At 48.4% G+C, this 21,417-nt stretch overlaps 1 protein-coding gene across 2 annotated transcripts in view; it reads right to left on the reverse strand.

Annotated features, from left to right (window-relative positions):
- VAC14 (VAC14 component of PIKFYVE complex) overlaps nt 1–21,417 on the reverse strand; it is a 105,005-nt gene that overhangs the window by 49,255 nt on the left and 34,333 nt on the right. For both annotated transcript variants that reach the window (XM_048515487.1, XM_048515486.1), the window contains exon 14: nt 7,071–7,203. In XM_048515487.1, the coding sequence (XP_048371444.1) occupies nt 7,071–7,203 (133 nt within the window). The remainder of the gene's footprint in view (nt 1–7,070; nt 7,204–21,417) is intronic.

The raw sequence follows: 21,417 nt of genomic DNA on the forward strand, positions 1-21,417 counted from the left end.
GGAGGTCGGAGATCATCATGTGATGCATGATCTCACCTGGCTGCGTCACCCGGAGAAGGAAGCGTAAGCGTCCTAGGAGCCTAATCCTCACCTGGGGGGCAAGACCATTGTCCCACATAGCCCGGTGACTGAGTGAGACAGTTCATGACCCGTGACTCCTTAGGGGGATGAGGAGTGGGGGAGTCTTGGTCGCGACCAGAAGGCCGTGGAGTCCGTTGGCGTTCCAACGTTCCACGGTGCTGCTGGGTCAGCAGTGCATTACTACATCTCCTCCTTTTTACATTTTAGAAGGGGACGAAATGCTAAGGGGGGTGATTTAAAGGGGCGGCTTGTCTCCTCCGCCCGTCTGGTCAAGCTGACCGAGGAGGCTGCTTGTGTAACATTAGAACTTGGTTGCTGAGGGTAGAAGGGAAATTCCGAGGGCTTCTTACACACGTTACAGGCAATATGGAACACACATTGAAACGAAAGAAACAAGATCCGATACTTGAGGGCACACAATTAAACCAATGCAGAGGCTGCACAATAGCACTCAACCATCCTCGGCAGCCAGCTCCAGAGGGCTGACCACCAATGGGGAGACAAAACATCATATTTCAGATTAGATACAACTTCTTGCAGCTCACGTACTTTCATATGAATCAATTTAAGAATTATCAGAAGAAGATTAAAAAAAACAACACATATTATGTACATTCTCACAACCTTGGTGATGTAATAACAATAAGTAATCAATAAGCGGACACGATTGTCTAGGAATTAAGCAGCCCGAGTTCCTGCTGCTTTCGGGAGGCCAAGGCATCCAGAGCAATGGAAGTGGGGAAGTTGATGGACCCTTGGGGGGCACAGGCCAGGCGGTAATAGTCTCTTAGCATTGTAGAGAAGCGAGTCCGGGGACTCCCACTACCGAGGAAGTGCGAGGAGGCGAACTCTGCCCGAGGAGGAGAGAGGGGCGACCAGCGTCAGCTCCGACAGGAGGGTCCGAAGAGCAGAAGCGGAGGCTGGCCAGCGTCGGGCTCGGGGTGGAGCCACAGAGGGTGGGGCGATGGTGAGGCTGACTGAGGCAACAAGAAGTTCCGGCAGAGAGTGGTGGGAATGTAATTAAGCGTTCTCTCCCGCGGGTCCAGAACAGCCCTGGGGAGCAGGATGTTTCGAACACGGGGGAATGTCCTCCGTGTGTGTGCAGTTCCAACTGGCGAGCCCGATGAATGGGCCAGGTCGGTTCCCGTTTGGCTGCGCCCGGTGATGCGGCGCAGGTGTTGGAGATGATGGTTAAGCGACAGTCTTGGTGACAAGGGAGAAGCCAACCCGGGGTTTGGGCAGCGGGTCCCCAGTCAGCTCATAGAGTACACCTGATGGATGAAGGAGGCATTCATGAAGGGAGCTTAGCCAGACTCCACTAGGAAGTCTCGAGGCTTTGCAGGCGGGGAGCAGGCAGGAGCTTAGCAGGCTCCGACTCCTAGAGTACTGGCCCAAGGCAGAAGAAGATAGAGGCGTTGGCAGCCCGGCAGCAAACTGCTCCCAGATGTTGGTCTGGTGAAAGCTCGTCAGGGGTGGCCACGATGCGCCATCGGCAGGAGGCAACAGAGCAGGCAAAGGATGGTGGCGCCCGAGTTGGCGGTGATGATAGCAAAGGCGGCACAGGGTTCTCAGGTGTCTCGGGGGTGGTCTTGCTGGCGCCCAGCGGCTCCTAGGAGGCTTGGCTGGTGGTGGCGTCTCCCCAGGTCATTCGGGTCTTTGGAAACGTTGGCGGCCAGCGTTCCTATTGAGACCGCTAGGCGGGATCCTTTAGAAGATGTGTTCCATCTCCGGGATAGGGTTGGTTTCCTCACAAGCCATTCCATGGGTTGGCCACTGTCATGGCGAATCAGTCCACAGGGACCTGTAGGAAGAGGGACTGAAACACACCCCTTTCCCAGGTTATGGGGGGGGGGGGCGGGTCCCAGGCTCAGTTCTAGAAGCGGATGGCGGGAGATCAGGATCGGAGTTTTGTTTGAGTTGGGGTTTAGAAGTTTAGAGTTTAATATAAGAAGGCTTGTTTGCAGCCTGTGAAGGTTGCTTTTAATGCAATCCTACTGGGGCCGCCCTACTCCCTCTTTCTTTAATTGTTTGACAGGGGAGGGCGGAGGTGAAGCGACCCTGGTGAAGGCCAGCTTCAGAAGCGTCATCAGGGTGCGTCAAGAGAATTCGAGCCTCGAGGACAGAAGCGGGTCCTAGAGGATTAATGGGTATGCATGCTTAATCAGCAACACAAAGGGGCTTTTAGGCGCCTTTTGGAGATGGTGCATCCGGAGAATGATGCAATCAGTTAAGAGGGCGAATTCCTAAGCACACAAACAAAAGGGGGGGTTTTCTTTGCAAGGGAGTTGCACTTACGTGACCTTGGTGGCTAGCGCCCAGGAAGCTGGATGGTGCTAAAGTTTGTGATCGAATTATCTTGGGGAATTGCAGCCTGCGGAACCGCTCCTTAAGGCGGTTTAAATAAAAATGGCCTAGCGATGGTATTGGTAAAGTTGCCAGGCTGGGCAACATAACCCAAACAGGTTTTAGGTATTAGGGGGGCATAATGGTAGGCAGCCCCTTGCAACCTGGGGCCTGTCCAGCAGTGCTGCATTATCAGGGGCCGGGCCCGTTTAATCCAGGGAGATGATCAGTCCAATTGGCCCTCCCGCCTCTACTAGTCGAAAAAACAGAAGGAGAGGAGGGGAGAGGGAAACAGTTTTCTTCACGAGTGAAAGTAATTTTGAGGAGAGAATTGCGGTGGGATCAATGATCTGTGGCGGCTTTACCCATCCCCAGACCAAAGTCGTTTTGACCTGACTCATGAGGTCCCTTCCCCAGAGATTGACATGGATGTCTAAAAGCGATGGGGCGGACTATCGAAGCTGCCGCTCGAGTCCTGGGCTGTTGACCGTGGCGGGCGGATCTCCGTCGGTTTGTCTCCACCCCCCCAGATGTCGCGAACTGACCTCGGTGGAAGCCCACTGGTGGGGCCACTCGGCTGCTCTGATGGCGGTAACATCGGCGCGTGTCCCGCGGGCCTTGAACTTACACTTATAGAGCTCCAGGTATGGGCGGGAGCTCCCGATAGAAGCGTCTCCACCGCTTCGGCGGTGCCGACTGCGGCTGCTAGGGCTTGCTTAGCCTTTATTGGGTCGGCAGCGGGCAGCGCATGGGAGCAAAGAAGAATCAAACTGGCATAGCTGGCTCAATGAAACTCCTGGGATGTTTGTCCAGACTTGGGGAGATGGATGGGTCCTTGGTGCGTGGAGTAAATCACTCCGGGGGCGATGAACAGTCCCTGTTCAGCGGCAGGAGCGCTGGCAGCACTAGCCCAATAGTGCGATGCCGGGGATGGGCAAATCATACTGGGTTAGGCGACAAGAACCTGCATTGAGGGAACTTAAAGAGGGAGATGGGCTGGGTGCATCTTGGCCCGAGATGCCACGAGAGGGGAGTGAAGGTTTTGGCAGGGGCACTTGGTGTTTGGGTCTGCTCTAGTATTCTCCTCTCCCTTGGTCCTGGGCTGGGGAGGCCGGCGGGGAGTTTCCCGGCGGGCAGTGGTTTCAGTGGAAGCCTGTGGTGGGCACCCGGGTTTTAGGTGGCCTTCTCCTCCTGGGGGAGGGACCCTCCTCCCATCGGGGTTGCTTAGGCCCCCACCCGGGCTGCCTACACTCCCGCCCGGAGGTGTCGGGTCTGCAGCAGTTAAAGCAGTCATCCTGAGGGCTGCCTCCCGCCCGGTGGAAGTGCTGCGGTGAGGAGAGCCCCAGCAGGTGGGCGGAGGATCCGATGTCCTGGCAAGCCTTAAGCATGTCGGCCAGTTCAGGATCTTTGCCCAGGCCCGTGATTGCTCTCGCGGCACTCCGTGGAAGCGTTCTCTTTTCTTGAGCGCATGAGGAGCTCGTTTTGGAGCCTGCCGGCTATCTACCTGCCTCTTGGCTTCCTGGAGCCTGTTCCTGAAGCTTCGGCATAGGGCTCTTGGGGTTTTGCAGGATGGTGGGCTTCTGGAGTTGGCTGGCCGGCATTGGGGACTTTGATAAATGCCTTATAGAGGCGCCTCGAGCTAAAGGTGGCCTCAGGCAGGACAATCTGATCGTTAGGGGTTGGCAGCAGCCGGAAACCGTAAAGCTGGCTGTGCGCGCCGCCGGAGAGGCGCTCCCCTATGATATTGCTAGGCGGAACTCGCTTTCCAGATCACAAATTGTGCAGAGACTCAGGAGCATCACGAAGGTGGTTTTTCAGTCGTCCGGAACCATTAGGTGATTCCCTCCAGCGATTGCCTCCAGCATGCCTCTCACGTAGGGGCTAGTGATTCCTCACGTCTCGCGCTCGCTTCTGGAACTCAGTGAGGATGTTATATAGCTTAAAAGAAGGCCCGTTTTCGACAGCCGAATGGCGCCACCCTCCCCTCGGTATCTGTGAAATGAATGGGGCACAATGCAAGAATATGGCATCGTCTTCCGTCAGGGTTTCTTTCTTCTGCAGAATCGTGGCTATCACGTTCTCGAGAGTTTTCGAAACCAGCCATTACGATGGCTGATGGAGATGCAGTGGCTTGAGGAAAATGAAGGCGAACAGGGGGAGAGGCGGCTGAGCCAGCGGGAGAGTTGAAATGGTGGAGGAGCAAAGGGGGGGGCAGAAGGAGGACAGGCGTCCAATTTAGTGGATAGAAAAATTCCGGAGGTTGAAATTGAAGGTGAAAGGTCGAAGTGACCTACAGCAAAGGGAGCCATAGGTCTGCAGGCTGATGGCGACATAACGGCCTCCGCGTCAGTAGCAGTGACATCGTAGCGAGGCTCTGTCGCGAAAAGTGTGATGTTTTCCCGATCCTTAAGATTCAATGTCCCCTCTGGGTACCATGGACACTGAGCTTCAATCTCCTCAACCAATTTCGCAGCTCCCTTCTCTTCACCGGGGGGACCCTGCGCATTTAAGCTAACGCTTTCCAGTTCGATCAACATGCTTGTCATAAAGCCCTGCTTTGCAAGCTCCCATACTCCTACCCGGTGTTCCGTCCGGGACGAGAGAGAGTGTCCCTAGGGCGTGTCTCTGGATCGCCGATCCAGAGGGACGAAGCGATACAGCAGTGGTCCCTGGATCGCCCGATCCAGCCGGACTTCCATTATCGCTGACCCTTCCCAGGCTGACGGTAGAGAGCAGGGTGGAGGTTCGAGGATTCCGGGGTTTCGGCACCAGCATGAGTCGACCCGCGTGGTCAGCGTAAGAGCGAGGCGAGGCGGAGATAACATCTAGTGGAGATAGCCAGCGAAGTGTTCTAAGCGAGTCTCCAGCGTGCTGGTTCCTGGCACCTTTTATTGTTATTCTATGCGTGTAGGAGGGAGGACCGGGGGGAGAGCGGGGGCGGGAGGTCGGGAGATCATCATGTGATGCATGATCTCACCTGGCTACGTGCGGAGAGGAGCGTAAGCGTCTGAGCCTAATCCTCACCTGGGGGCAAGACCATTGTCCCTGCGCCCGGTGACTGAGCCAGACAGTTCATGACCCGTGACTCATAGGGGGATGAGGAGTGGGGGTGCGGTGCGACCAGAAGGCCGTAGGTCCGTTGGCGTTCCAACGTTCTACCACGGTGCTGCTGGGTCAGCAGTGCATTACTACACTGGTTCATTTGCCTCAGCACAATGAGAGCTCACAAGACAGTTTAGCGAGATGACATTTAATCTCAGAGAAGACAAGCTGCAGACACGTATGGAAAAATCAATCCATGTCGGCCTTGACTTGGGCAATGAAGAGCTGCTTTTTAGGAAGTCTGCTGATGAGGAAACAAGGCTGCTGGCCACATGATGTTCCTCGACTGATGATCTCACAAAGGCTTGTAGGGATGGTTAGGAAATGTAGGACATTGTGCCTCTTTGTAACAGGCATATGGCACAAAGCAGAGGAACACACATCCAGTCGCTCTCCTGTTTCCGAATCAACTCGCAGCCAATTCTGAAGTCACAAGCATCACGTGGAAACTTCCATGACCATCAATACCCCCATAATGTGAGCTGTGGATCAGCTCTCTGGGGGATCACCTTCAGGAGCAAGAAACAAGCCCCATATTGAAGGGACAATCCACGTGGGGAGCCAGAGTGCAGGGAGTAGCCATCATGCAGAGGAAGTTCAAATCGGAAGACTGCAACCACAGAAAGCTACTCTCACCAAAACCAGAGTGCGCATTACCCACACATGCCATTTTGCTTCCTTTAGCAGAAAGGAAACAAAGTTTCTCAGGCAGAGGAATCAGACACATAGTGAGCAGGTGAGCCACGCTGCGCTATTTCAGGGGTGGGGGGGGGGGGGGGAATGACTGCCAAATGCTGCCAGCACAGTGGTTCACAACCGCAAAGAGACAAAGGCCCTCCATCACAGAAGCTCACAGCACTGCAGTTGCAGTGCTACCTTCCTGCCCAGTCAGTCTGCTAAAAGGAAAACTTAGCAGAGGGCAGTTCGATCAATGCTACCAGCCTTGCCAACTAAATAGAAATTATATGTTTCAAGACAGAATGTCATTCTCTCTCTTGTTAAGTCAACTTTTACCAGAGGCTTACCGCAGGAAAAAGGCGCCCGGGGGCAACACCTGCTCCACGCGCCCTCCCCGCCCCACCTCCCCCGCACCTCACTTACCTTAGCCAATGGCAGCAGTCCCAGATAGCCAGGCAGGGCCAGGTCGAGGGGCACCTAGGAGCAGCCAGGCCAGGGCGCCCCCCACGGGCCCGCCAGGCGCCCCCCACATGATCCAATGGGGGCCCCTGGGGTCAATTGACCCCCCATGTTCCTCTGGCGGATACGCCACTCCCTTTTACTGCCCGCTGATGAGTTCAACAAAATGGCCTTGCCACTTCAACAATGTCCCTTTATTTGGCCTACAGGAAGTATAAGACGGTTCAGAATTCTATGCTGCAATTCATTACTTGGTGACTGTCTGGATATGGTATTGACTCCAGCATTATATGTCAGTAACTAGACACTGACTTGTCTGTCATTCAAATTGTGACACCAAACACCATCTATCTACTCATATAGAAAAGTCAAAATTAAAGAATATTTAAAACATTACTTCATCTGACCTGATGATGAAGGCACCCCTCATCTCTAGCAGCTTCCGCTCACTGCTGAATCTCTTGAGCAAGTTGATCATGAATTTATAGAAGTAGGAGTTCATGGTGGGAGTGGAGGGAGAGCATTCCATGCCTTTGGTACCTAGAAGGAATGGCAGGAAGTTACCTATCTTCCGCTCACAAACACAGAGGACCCTATGCACAAATGCAGGTGGCTTTCAGGGCGTATACTCTGCAGAAAATAGACCCAGCATGGACATTATGCTATGTTTATTTTCTTATTTACTTCATACATATCCCAGTTTTCTCCCCAGAGTGTAGCTTAGATCATTATCCTCTCTTCCATTTTATCCTCACAACAACCCCGTTAGCGTAGGTTAAACTGAGAAGTGTGTGACTGGGCCAATGCCACCTAGCAACCTTTCGTGGCCGTGAGGATGTGAAAAGTGAACGAAGCTGATGAAAGATGCAACTCCAGTATTGGGCATTTACATCAGAAGTGTCCTTTAATGGGTTTTAAGTCAAGAAATGCAGTTAAGCAGAACATAGAATGCCTTCATGGCTGGACCAGGTAGGAGGGAAATGTTATGGAAGGAAAAAAATGTTGAAGATGAAGAACCCTGAAGAGATGCCTAGCATTGATATACAAACCCACCTCACCCCACCTCAAAGGTTCCCTCACTTTTTCACCCAACATAGAGTCCCCAAGGTGGCAAACAACTGAAGCCATTAAAACAATTTTTAAAACTATGTAAAGCCAATTTAAAAATGTGCACACAGTTAACACATATAAAGAGGAAGAAGGAACAGCGAAGAAACACCCCAAAACCAAAACATAATAAAAAACAAACAAACCACAGACACACTTCCTCCACTGGAGGAAAACATTGCTACTGTACTTAGTTGTACCATTACCCAGTCATCACCAAGTGTTTGGAAGATTCATGGCAAGGAAGCATGACAGAAACGCTCTTCTTGACTGATGTACACAAAAAGGTCAAACACATGACAACCTACAGCAGCTTGGATGAAGTGAGAAAATAGGATGAGCAGACTTTTCCTTTCACCCAGACCTGGTGGTCTACCAGCAGCAGACCACCAGACTGGGTTCCTGCATCCATTCCACTCCCTCACAGTTCATAATCACTACAGAGATGGCTCTGTACAGATCAATGTAATTACTGCGTGGAAACTGGCAGAAAGCTGCTGGCCCCGTTATTCATCCACTCCTCCAGATCTTTTAAAAGACACTGGCCCAGTTGCAGTTTTGGCGGCTGACGGGTGTCTCGCCCACTCAAGTGTAGTAAAACCTTACAATAGAATCTGTTTTGCTACGGAGGTGGGAGGGAATACTAGAAAGGCAAGAGAGGGTGTTAGGAAAACAGAGTAGAATTAATATACGCCGACACTCCCCAAGTGTAAACTTCACAGATTTCTAACATGCCAGATTGGCTGTTCGCACACATATGGTGAAGCCCAACACTAGAGTAACAAATATGCAACCTTGGCTGTTACAGTTAACACAGGAACAAACCAGGAGAACGGCTCACAGCAACTACTGAGATTTTCCACAAACAAGGTGTGATGACAGCAACTGCCGCTGTGTTACACAAGCACAGAGCTGGTCAGCAGACACACAATCGTATACTCTTCCTCCTATACTGGGAGAAGCATCATATACTGGAGCAGAAGTGGCGTTGTGGTTAAGAGCAAGTGTACTCTAATCTGGAAGAACCAGGTTTGATTCCCCGCTCTGCCACTTGAGCTGTGGAGGCTTATCTGGGGAATTCAGATTAGCCTGTACACTCCAACACACACCAGCTGGGTGACCTTGGCCTAGTCACAGTTCTTCTGAGCTCTCTCAACCCCACCTACTACATAGGGGGTTTGTTGTGAGGGGGGAAGGGAAAGGAGTTTGTAAGCCCCTTTGAGTCTCCTTGCAGGAGAGAAAGGAGAGATATAAATCCAACTCTTCTTCTTGATTCCAACCAACCCACATAGGACCCCTCCATGCAGCCAAGAGCTCTTTTCCAAACTCCGGGTTCAGGAGCAAATCAGCAACTATGCAGTTGGCACAGCAAATCACCACAGCAAGCCCCAGTCAGAAACCTTGCAGACAAATTTTCCAGGAGCAGAAGAAATGGAAAATAAGTCAGAAGATGAGGTATGCAGGAGCTTAAAGAACTACAGGATGTCTCCCTCTAAAAGAAGCCGGAAGACCAACATTGTTTAATGATCAAGAGGGGGCTGTTATCTGCCTGCCTTCTGGACCAGGTAAGGAGATGAGACACCTCTTGCAAATTATTAGCCTCATCTACTGAGGCCACTTCTCAAAGAAGAGTTCACTAGTCAGCAGACTAGGGAGCAGGGTTCACCTCCGTGAGTTTAACTGCTCAGGTTCTGCAGACTGAGAGGGAGCCAGATAAGTAGAAGGCTCATGATCACCCAGTAGTTCAACAATCATTAAATGTGGAATCCAAATGAGATATGATCGGTTTAATTCATTGAGCACTTACACACTGGCTAGAGAGTTGCTGATGGCCCCACTGACTCTCTTGGGACCCAGTACCCAAAAGATGCTTCCATACTTAGAACAATGCTGGCTGACACAAAACAGACACAAAAATGCCAGCAACTATTTTCCACTATCACAGAAGTACGCTGTGTCGTGATCCTAGGCCCAGGTGGCCTTCAGGTTCCAGGGAAGCCTCTCTTCCATAAAGATCAGAGACATGTATGTAAATTTGGCAGCATGCCTCCAGCTCCCGAGAATCCTCCAAGCCTAATTACAGAGTTGGAGGAAAATGGAAGGAAAAGGAGAAGGTAATTACTGATGAGAAGTAGAGCTTGAACAAAAAAACATACAAGGCCCTGAACGAAGAGGGAGAACGTTCAGTCTCTAAAACTGAGCAGTAGTAAGGCTGATTTGGAGGGGTGGGGGGAGGGATTGATCTCTGGCCCCTTGTTGGGGTGAGTCTGGCCTACTGGGATCAGATATTGACACAAGAGCAGGAACTCAGGAAGGCAGACACATTAGAGAGCTTTGCTGTTTTCCCGCCAACTTCTTTTCCAGTTGAGTTTTGCCCTGTGTAGTTGTAGTAATCTTATCTTTATTCTAGCCCATTTTTATAACTTTTCTCCTATTTACTTTACTGTTCTAAAAGTAAATGTGACCTCCTCTGCAAGCCCTGAGTCTTTACTGACCTATGGGGTGATATAACCTTATGACTGCTGTAACATTTGTTAAATAAAGTGTTCCTTCTTCACTCTGTCTGGATTCTTCACACCTCATATTTGGTCATACATCAGAGCATGCCCTGACTGAAAACAGAATAGTCCGGGGAACAGGGAAGTTCACCTGGGTCCTCTTCAGGAAAGCCACAGAGCCAGAGTGATGGCAGACAGTTAAGCCCGTTTCTGTGCTTCAGGGGCAGGAGGAAAGAAAGAAGGGGTGTGTAGAGAGGGGGAATCCTTGGAAGGGACCTGCCCCATTCCAGCCCTTTTCTTGACAGGCTGTGAAGTGAATTCTATTGGCTTCTGTATGAGATTCCCTCCTTTGGCTTCAGTGCTTCCCAGTGAATCAAGAGCCAAATGATTTCTCACTAGTGGACAAAGGCTGTAATCAAGCACATTCAGTCTACTGGGACTGCAGCAGGATTACCAGTGGGAGCTCCCTTGGAGCAGTCAGGAAACCAGTTGGACCCCTCTGGAGGACCCAGTTCAGTGAATGTAAGGGATGCCCCAGCTTTTTCATCCGATTTACTCACAAAACCAACTGGTAAACAATCCAAGAATAGGACCCTTGTTGTCAGTGGTCGCCCAGTTTTTATTTCGGCCTGCTTTGCACTACGTAACCCTATGCACTTTACTATTAAAGGAACAGAAGTATCAGATGTTCCTCTGACAACTAAGCTCATGTGAGCCCCACTAAACACAAAGTGGTCAGGATTCTGAGAAGGCATAAGCAAGCTTTCCGAGTATCCTGGGAAAACAAAGCAAATACTTTTCCCTAGAAGTTTCCCTACAGTAAGTACAATCTTAGTACCAAAACAAGATGGGAAGCCTGGTTATAATAGGACTAACCATGGGAGTAACTGTCTGTAATACTAATACTGTACGACTGGAAGATTTGCTTCTGTTTGTCATCCATTAAGAAGAAATCTAGATTTATTTTGGAACAAGAATGTTTTGCACAGTATTTCAAACTTGGTGTTCTGGTCATAGGAGGCTAGAAGGAATTACTGGGTCACTGGAAGAACAATAAGGTCATGTTGTGGAGGGTCTTTCACACAAGACCCCACCCAGTCCCCCTGCACAGGGCTTCCCCTCCCCATCTTCCCAGCTGCCCAAAACAGCATACGTGGGGGAACCATAAGCAATGCAAAAGCAGGGAGCTGGAGGAAAAACAGCGTGCCAGAATGTGATATATTTCTGGTTACATCCCTGGCTTCTATCTATCAGGAACTAGCTGAGAAGAAAGCTCACAGAGCACTAACTTCCAGATGACTACAGTAAAAACTTTAAATTGGGCAACTACAACAATCATGACCTCCTCTCTCAAAGACACACACACACAGACACAAGCACCGCCAGGAAAGGCAGATGTTGCTAAGTGAAACCTGATGTTCAGCAAAAAAAAAAAAAAAGAAAGAAAAAGAAAAAGAAAAAAGAATTCCTACAGGGTGTCTTCCCAACAAGTTATTCTAGAATGTTGTGCATTCAGCTTTGGGTAAATATGTAAAAGGACATCACAAGGCAAGACAAAAATAGACCAGATCAAAACAGAAAACCACCCCAAACTTTCCCCTTGGATTGTCAAAACAGATGTCAAGATGCAGGACTGCAGGCTATGAGTCTCAACTGTGATCCACCCCGTTAGCCAGGGATCGCCTTGGAGCCCAGGGAACAGTACAAACCAGGGTACATTGAAGACCAGTGAGAGATGGGTTCATCTCTCTGCTGGACCAGGTGGTTCATGGGGTAACCTTGGACCATAAATCATCGTTTCGGCTAACCTATCTCACAGAGATGCACTAAAGATAAAAAGGTGTGTTGGGGGAAGCAGATACAACCACCTGTACCACACTGAGCTCCTTTGAAAAAGGGCCATTTAGAGAGGCACCTATTCCCCTATGAACCCAATAAACGAGATAATCTATTTAGGCTCTTATGCTCCCAACAAAGATAAGGTGTTCTGTTGAAGATACAACTGCAATTATAAATGAATTCTACCCAGAGAAATGCAAATGCACCTCATCTTCCCCCCACCCACTTGTGAGGTAGACAAAATTTAAAGCCCCTCTGTCCAGGGTGGGGTTGACTCCCCGCACCAGGCAGCCTGTTCTATCCCTTTCCTTGACACAGACACCCACCCAGGGATCCTGGAGCACTCCACCACTGGCAGCCACACTCTTGGACTTTCCAGTAGGAGCAGGGACCTCCAGGAAGTCAGGGGCCAGGAGAGACTGCAGAGAAATGGCAGGAGAGACTCAGTAGCAAGAACAAGCCTCAGAAGGGAAAAGGGTGAAGGCAACATAGCACTAGTCAAGTTGCAACCAGCAGCCTGCTGCAGCCTTAAAAAAATGGGGGAGGGACCAGCACAGCCCCAGACAGGCTGCAATTGAGGAGGGCCAGGAAAGCTGAAGAGTCAGTACCAGTCTGGAAGAGCAAGACAGACAGCTTGCCAGTCACTAGGAGACTGGAACAGGAGGCTCCCAGGAAGGAAAGAACCTCCTGAGAGAGATAAAAGGGAAGCAAGACAAGACGGAGGTTGGTTGGTGCGATGCAGGGGCTCAAGCTTACAGGAGTGCTGTTAACTACTGATGGAAATAAACAACCATTGAATAGAAGCCAGTGTCGTGTCTTATTTGACCCAAGAGGGCAGCTGAGCCCCTACGAGGTCAAGGTGGCCTACCCTGCAGGGGTGGCCAACACAGCGGGCATTCACCCTCCCAAATCACTCCGCACTGTGCTACAGAGAGGAACATTTCTTACGGTGGCATGCCTCGGAAGATGCCAGTCATAGATGTGGGTGAAACATTAGGAGCAAAAACTACCAGACCATGACTAGAAAAACTGCAACAGCCAAAAGATAAGGTGGTTTCCCACCCAAGAGATTTTTTTTTTGCTGTGCTGGGATACCATCTGTGGAGCACTCTACTCAAGTGTCACACAGCACTGGATTTTTTCAGTTTCAAGAGCCATGCCAAGTCTTGTCTAGCTACCCAGCTAGCCTTTCGGTTGATTTTCTTCTGTTCCTCTAAACCAGGTTTATTGTTCGTTCTTATCAGTTTTTCCTGCACTTTAGTATTTTACTGGTTTCGCTGCATTTACTGAATTGTGATTTCATGCATGTTATTTGGAGACCAATGACAGAGCTGGGTGCTTATCTTGCAATTTAATTAACGCTGCTCCAGCTCCAGCAGCACAAGATGCATGAAAAGCAGTCTTTCTAAAGGGGGGGGGGGGGAGGATCCAGAGGAAGAAGCTGCTGTTCAACTAAAGCACAGTGCATCTCAGGAAAAAGGAGTAGTCCTCTGGTAGTCTAGAAACCTTATTTGAATCCATTACAGGTTGGAAGACTAGATCCATTAGCCACAGTGGGAAACCAGAAGGACTCTACAGAAGACTGTACATGACAGGGGTGGCCAACCTATGGCGTTCCAGATGTTTATGGACTACAATTCCCATCAGCCCCTGCCAGCATGACCAATTGGCCATGCTGGCAGGGCCTGATGGGAATTGTAGTCCATGAACATCTTGAGCGCCATAGGTTGGCCACCCCTGTCATATACAGTGGTATATGACAAGGAAACATTTGGAGCAACTGTGCTGTGGCCTACAGTCAAACCCATAAGCAAGATGAAGATGGATGGGCAGTGGTCAACACCATTTCTGCTGCACCTCCACAAAACATGAAAGCATATGAATTATCCTCCACAATATATCCACGGCCAGAAGACAGGGGGTGATAATGGGATACTCCCAGGATAACAGCAGGCTATTATTCAGCAAAAGTTCTGCCTAAAGTATTCCAAGATGAAGCCGTGTTCTACCAGACTCTCTGGATCATAGCCGGGGGGGATCCAGTCAGTTCTAGCCTTCTTCCAACTTCAGCTGCTTTTCCTCCAATGGAACAACCACTTAATTTGTGCAGCTGTGGAGTAGTGGTTAAGAGCAGGTGCACTCTAACCTGGAGGAACCGGGCTTGATTCCCCACTCTGCCGCTTGAGCATCACTTGTTTTGATATTGTTGCTTTCTTCTGAAAGCTGATGTGAGAATATATTCCATCCCAAGATCCCTGACAGATCAGATCCATTTAGTCTAGAATTCTATTTTATATCGTGACCAGCCAGTTGCCCTGGAGAGTCAACCAGCAGGGTAGAGATGCCATGATCTTCCCTTGGTGTTTTCTTCTATAAAGTAGTAGGTTTCAGGGGTTTGCTGCTTCTGTATATTGAAGTTCCCTTTAATTATTATGTCTAGTAACTGTCCTCCACGAATCTTGTAGGTCAGCAAGCTTGATATTCAAACTGTCCTGGCAGGTTGAAAACTTCTAGAGAGGTTGAAGATTTATGTTCTAGATGCGGCACTGGGTCTCCAGACCTGATGGCTTTTTCAATTTTGTAATGGAAGAACTGGAAATTTCCAGAAGCGCCAGGAATTTCCAGGAGCGCCAAAAATTCTTTATCCTTTTAGAATAAGTGAAATGTTTTGAGTCAAGGTTTTACTTCAAGTATACAGCATGAAAATGTACACAGTTCTCTGAGCTCTCTCAGCCACACCCACCTCACAGGTTGTTTGTTGTGAGGGGGAAGGGAAAGAAGATTGTAAGCCCCTTTGAGTCTCCTACAAGAGAGAAAAGGGGATATAAATCCAAACTCCTCTTCTTCTCTTCTCAATTTGGAGAAAGCCTTCTTAGGTTGCAGGAAGGCTTCAAACTTGAGTCAAGAGGAATGGTGGGGTATAAACATTATAGTAAACATATAACTCTGCTCAGTGGAGTGGTAAATAGGATAAGGTCCACTTTAGTAGTCACATGGTCCTGCCACATTCTGGGGGAGGTGAAGACAAGGAAAACATTTTAATAGAACTGGGGTGGAAAGACCCATACGTTGAGTTGGCCTCCAAGTTTTGTATATTCTTCCAAGCTTGTCTGTTATGCCCTTGGTGTAGGTGGTATTTTGAAAAGCACAGTGTAATGTTACAGTGATTGCAGGACGAGCATTCTGGGATGAAGCCCTCCAGACTACAGCCACAATGGACAGTTTTCTCTCCAGAATGGCAAGTTCTACCAGAAATTCTGTTCAAGTACTGGAGCCAGCAGACCAAGCTGCATAAGACCTCCTGACTGCTTGTGGCTGATGCTTGGTTACACGAAGACTTCTTGGCCATGCACAAGGAAAGTACTGCTGTCACCTGGAGATGCAAGGGGCTTCCACATGCAGTAGGACCAGGAAACATCATCTCTCTTGGCTGCCTTGAACTGCTGACCCTTCCAAAATCTCTTACTTTTCTCCCCATGGGTACTTTTCTCCATCTGGCCAGCCGATTTCTCCCCATGGGTACTTCTCCGTCTGGATTTCTCCCCATGGGTACTTTTCTCCATCTGGCCAGCTGAGGTGATGCTGTGTTCCATCTATTGTCTTGGCCTCTCATGGCTGCAGTGGGTGGGAGTGGGCTGTTGCCATCTTTTATTACTGTTGTAATCTGTTGCTGAAATACTAAATTGTTTATTCGATGTTTGTGATTTTGGTTATTTGTGGTTGTAAGCTGCCCTGAGCCCTTCGGGGGAGGGAGGGCTATAAATGTGAAATAATACATAAATAATAAAAAGGGGAACTTCTGAATGAAGACGATACTCCAATATACTTCCTGTCTCCTGTTTAAGAAAGGCCAACACAATGAGGAAGTATTACTGTATTCTACAAATGGTAGGCTGTGCCGAGAACCCCAATGGAATTGCTTCAGACAGCGACATTCCTAGAGACACTGATGATCCACCATGTAAGAGATGAACTACAGGATCCTTTGTTGTGCTATGAGAAGGCTTTTCTTTAGCTGAACACTGGGGAACATCTTTCTAAGATGGAATTGGAGTTCCAGACTGGAATGGCCAACACTCAGGACTTCAGGAAGGCCGCTTCTGGCTTACAGTCTGCCATCTTGTTTTGTCAGCAGGTTCTGTGACCCCTGCTCTATGGGCCTAAGCCCCAAAGGCAACTTTGAAGGCCTGCTGTGACTAGCATAATGGCTAGCCTGCCTGACCTCTCCTCTCCTCCAGAAAAGAGGACAACCTTGTTTTGATGTGCATGGATACAGCAAGAGGGGCAACAACTCAAAGTATTTTACAATGCAGTGATCTGAATCAGCTGTTTCACCCCTCCATACTCAGTGGTGATTTGTACCATGCTTCAATACTCTTGCAAGGGTTTCAGATGCTCGAGCCTGTCTGAACACATTCCATGTACCGCTAGGAAAGATGCAGAGGGCAACTCCTCTCAGTGCAATCATGGAAGAGGGGTCTTTTCTGCCGGAGCCCATCCCTCCCGCTGCACACCTTGCAAAGCAGCCTTCTGGAGGCTGAATTAGCAAACACACTCTAGCCCGTCCTCCACTTTCAGACCTTTGTGCTTCTGTAGCCAAAGCCCTCACATGACAAGGCAGCTGATCTGCTAGTTCTGCTTGTCTGCATTTCAAGATCAAAAGCCAGGCATTCTCATCTTCAAAACAAAACAACAAAGCCAGAAATTGAAGTATTTTTTTAAAGTAACAGAATGTCCCTGGGCTTGGCCCTGACTGCTCCAAACAGTTGCTTTTGAGCAGAATGCAATTCACTTACCCTTACAAGGGTCTTGCTACAAGCCACAGAGACTGTGTCCTAAGGAGGAAAATCTGACAGTGACAGAAAGAAATCTGAACTTCTGACGTTGTGGTGGATTCACAGAATTGGCAGCAATCATAAATTGGAGGCTCCTTGTAGGTTTCAGAAGCTTCTATGGAATAACACTCAGCGTTTTTAGGGCACATCTCATGTGCTCAAAATTCTTCAGCCGCCTAAGAGGATGATCAGCCCAGCCCCAGGGAGCTGGCTTGGCCCCTCCCTAACACAAAGAGATCTGCACCAATTTCCAGATGTCCAGGGACTAAAGATGCAACAGGGAGGCCACCCAGGATTCTACTCGCCAGCCAGGAAGTTCAAGGCACTTGAAAAGTTGCCCCCACTGTAAAGAACACCATGGCCAGCAGAAGGCCAACCTGGTTCCTGCTGCTACCCGAGCAACTTCGATCGTTCCTTTTCCTTCCCTGCATGAAAGAGATCTGCTCCGACTGCCTTTCTATCCTGTGGCTTCACTAGCCAGGGAAAGGTCATTCTGGCCGCTGTCTCCAGCAAGAAGTCTTGGGGCTATGGGACAGTTGCAGTGTCTTTATGCCAAGTAAGCTAGGGGAGATCAGCCTGGCCACGGACTGGATGGAAATGCTTGTTGACAGCTCACGGCTTGGTTCTGCCACTGCCACACTGATGCTCCTCTTCTGCAGCCTTTTCCCTCCTCACAACCGTCAGCACTACATGATTTGCTGTGGGGATTTTACAGCTGTCGTCCAGGGCCCCCCCTCTCCCATTATGGAATTCCCTTGCCAATAAGGCACAACCGTCCCCTCTGATGGTCTTCAAACAAAACCTTTTCCAGTAGGCCCCTGATATTTGCTATGCCCAACGGTGGAATGTGGGGTTTTCAAACATTACCTAAAAGCAGTCAGTAGTCAGTTTACCGTCATGTCTGGATTCCTCTGGTCAGCTCCCTTGCACACATTCCTTTGCGGAACAGCAAGATATAAATTCTTACACACCATAGAGGTACAATTCATTCTGACCTTGCTTACAAAGATATTTGGGCCACGAACAGCCACAATCTTAAAAAGGATTTTTTGATTGTTTCAGCCCATTCCAATAATAAAGTGGGACTTGTCTAGTTAATGAATCAGCCCTACTTCTTATGTGATGTTTTAAAGCTGGGTTCAGAAATGTGATATTTTGAATAGTTTTACTTTATGGTCTGTATTAATTATGGTCTGTAGTAATCTGCACCATTAAGGAAGGATTTCTGGCAGAAACACAATTGGTTTCCAATAATTTTTTTAGTATTTGTTATGCCTTAAAGCTTGGTTAATTTAACAGATGTACCCCCTTAGTATTTTTTTTACTATTAGGCATTCTATTAACCTTCTTGGTTACCTAGTCTTTCTGAGCTGAATTTTTTTTCTCCCCTTTTCTGCTTCAGGTTTACTACTAGCCTAGAAGGGCAAAGTTTGAATAGAAATATGCTTACTTATTTATTTCAAATATTTATGTCCCACTTTACCTTCTTATACTCAAGGCAGTCAATAAGGCAACAAGAAGTTGCAAGGACACAAACATAACATAAGAGTCCACTAGTAAGATCAAAACAAACATACTTCCAAAGCAAGTTTGTCCTCCAAAATTTCTTATTAACGCAGGACGAGGAATGGACTCTGTGGGATTGAAGAGGGCAATCATATCATCTACTCAGGTTACTGCTATATTCTACCGATGAACCAGGGCTTCCCCTGGAGAACCAACTCACTGAGAATTCTCATAAAACAATATGGGTCTTTTTGGGGCAGTTCTTTCTAACTGGTCCCCTTTCCCTGTAGAGGTCTCAAGTGTCTAAAGTCTAGGTAATGGCTGATCTGTGACAAAGGAAATATAGAAATTTTCTGAAGTACCAGATAATCTAGTATTAGAAAGATGTGGAGGTTAGCAACTTTCCTGACAGGTTTTTTCCCAAGCTAAAACAATGTAGCACTCTCCCCATATTTGAAGACGGGTTTAGGAAGTAAGCACATAAAACAAGTTCCTTGTCAAGATGGAGCCTAGAACAGGAAGTACGAGGTCAGAGGACAGCTTCCTGCCTAAGAAAAAGAAGGCAAGGAGGACCTGATCATAGAGTGCAAAGGCCATTATTTTACCAGAGATGTTTCCACACAAAAAAAATCACTTTCATTGTTAAAGAGATGGAAGTCACAGCTTGCCATTGGTCTAGTTTTCTGGATCTCATGCAACTGGCAGGAAACAGCTGGCTCGGTTCCAACATGGAAGCAGAAAGAGAAAGCCTAACAAAATGGAGGATTGATGGCAACAACAGACAACCAGAAGTCTGACTCTTCCTAGGGAGGACAGGCACAGACTTATTTGCCAAGTGTTACTGGACTATGTCACAGAACATAGAAAATCCATACTGGGGGGAAACAGTGGTCCCTCAAACCCAGCCATCTCCCTTCTAACAGTGACCAGCTTGATCTTCCAGAGAAGGCTTCCAAGGACAGAAAGACATTGTGCACTTCTGGGCTTATCGTTTCTGAACGTGGTGGTAACTCAGTACTGCAAATGTCTATTCAACATGTGTTCTGCAACCAACTACCAATATAGCCATCCGCTTAAACTGCCGCAGTATCTTTTTTTAAAAAAAAGAACTGCACAATTATGGATATTCTAAAACTAAAATAGGCACTTGAGGGGAAAAAAGCTAGATATATTTGGATGGACTTTCCAAGTCTTTCCAAGTATTTGACACAGCAAACTGAGCCTGGATTTCACTTACAGGGGCCACGATAGTCTTTAGGATACATGCCATAACTATATGGCTATTTTTAGATGCTCCTTTGGGAAGGAAAGAGAAAGCCATCAGCCTGATCTAAAGCACAGCTCTGCAGTTGCTTGGCCAACTCTGCAGAAGCAGCTCCACCCACGCCATCTCCCAGACAGAGAAGATCAACAACATACCCAAGGCACTGAATCCGGCTCCAGCTGTGTTCAGTGTGAGCCAATGCTGCGATGCAGAGTGTCAGCTCGTAGCACAGGCTAGCCAGAGACAGCAAGGCTGAGGGAGATTAGCAGACTGCCCCCCCCCCTCCTCTCCAGACAAAGCAGCCATGTCAATTCCATACTGATCCAATGCAAGTGGGCAAAAACCACCCCAACAAAAAAGCACAACTGTGAAAAACCAGCAAGATTCTAGCACTCATGGAGGTTGGAACACAAACAGCCTGAAAGACCCCCTCCTCCTTTCCAAAGTCTGTAATTATTTGCTGCTTTCTCTTTTGGTTCATTTGTGCAGTCAAATATAGCGTCAAGTGTGGTATAGTGGTTCCATACAGTCAGACCAGACACATGAACATTAAATGGCCACTCCACCCATGACGCCCTTTGGGTGACTGGGCACCAGTCACTACCACCCAACCTTCCTCCCAGGGCTACCAAACAGAACAGGGAGAGAGCCTCATTTGCTACTCTGAGCTCTTTTGTAGGGAGGGAGGGACACAAATGTGATAAATGTGAGGCCTTCTCTGTTCCCCCCAATTAAATATTTCAAAACAAGAACAGAAGAGGAAGAGTTTGAATTTATATCCCCCCTTTCTCTCCTGTAAGGAGATTCACAGAGGCTTACAGTCTCCTTTCCCTTTCCCCACAACAGACACCCCGTGAGGTGGGTGGGGCTGAGAGAGCTAAATGAGTGCTGCAAAATATTACATACTTTTTTTACTTGGGCACTTTTCATCTCCCCGCCCAGAGTCCTGCTGCTTAGAAGTCAGCAGGAAACTGATGCATTTAACAAAATGGACAAAGGCTGAGACAGCACCCAGAAATCAACAGAGCACAGGGTGGTTAGCTCCTGGAAAGTCCATTTTATGAGGTTCAAAATACAAGACCACTAGCAAGGCAGCAGCTATCTCAGGGCACACCCCATTAAGAGAGTTGATAAAGATAGAAAAAGACAACTTTCTACAGTGGATTTTGAATCAAGAAAGGTGATTCAAACCCCATCTGTTAAGCATCAAATGCCCTGTTGGCTTGTATAACAATTCCGGACCTAGCCTATCACAGCATTGAATTTCTTGGAAAGGATTCCCCAAACTAGAACTACCCCTGGCAGAAATGAAGGTGGCTTAATATCTTAAGACACTGGCTCAGAGCAAGCTATACCGCCTCTCCATGGAAGCTGTCCAAAGCTGGCTTATAAAAGTTAAATTCTTCAAGTTATGTTCCTGCAGGCACTCTCTGCAAATGCAAGAATTGCTTAACGGTAATGGGATTCATTTGCAGAAAAAATAAACACTGATTCGTTGTAAAACTTTGGCCGTTTGATTTTCGTTATGCTCTGAGACTGATGGCAAATTCTGTGGATGAGTCAGACTGCACCATTCTTTTGATGACAAAATAACAATGCCACCAGACTTTACCTTCTGCAGCCACTAGGGCCAGCACCTCGCTCTTAAAATCATGAGGGATTTAAGAACCCAGCAAGCAACAAAACTAGAGGCGTGGGGAGGGGG

Source organism: Sphaerodactylus townsendi, linkage group LG14 (genome assembly GCF_021028975.2).
Source record: "Sphaerodactylus townsendi isolate TG3544 linkage group LG14, MPM_Stown_v2.3, whole genome shotgun sequence".
Classification (NCBI taxonomy): domain Eukaryota; kingdom Metazoa; phylum Chordata; class Lepidosauria; order Squamata; family Sphaerodactylidae; genus Sphaerodactylus; species Sphaerodactylus townsendi.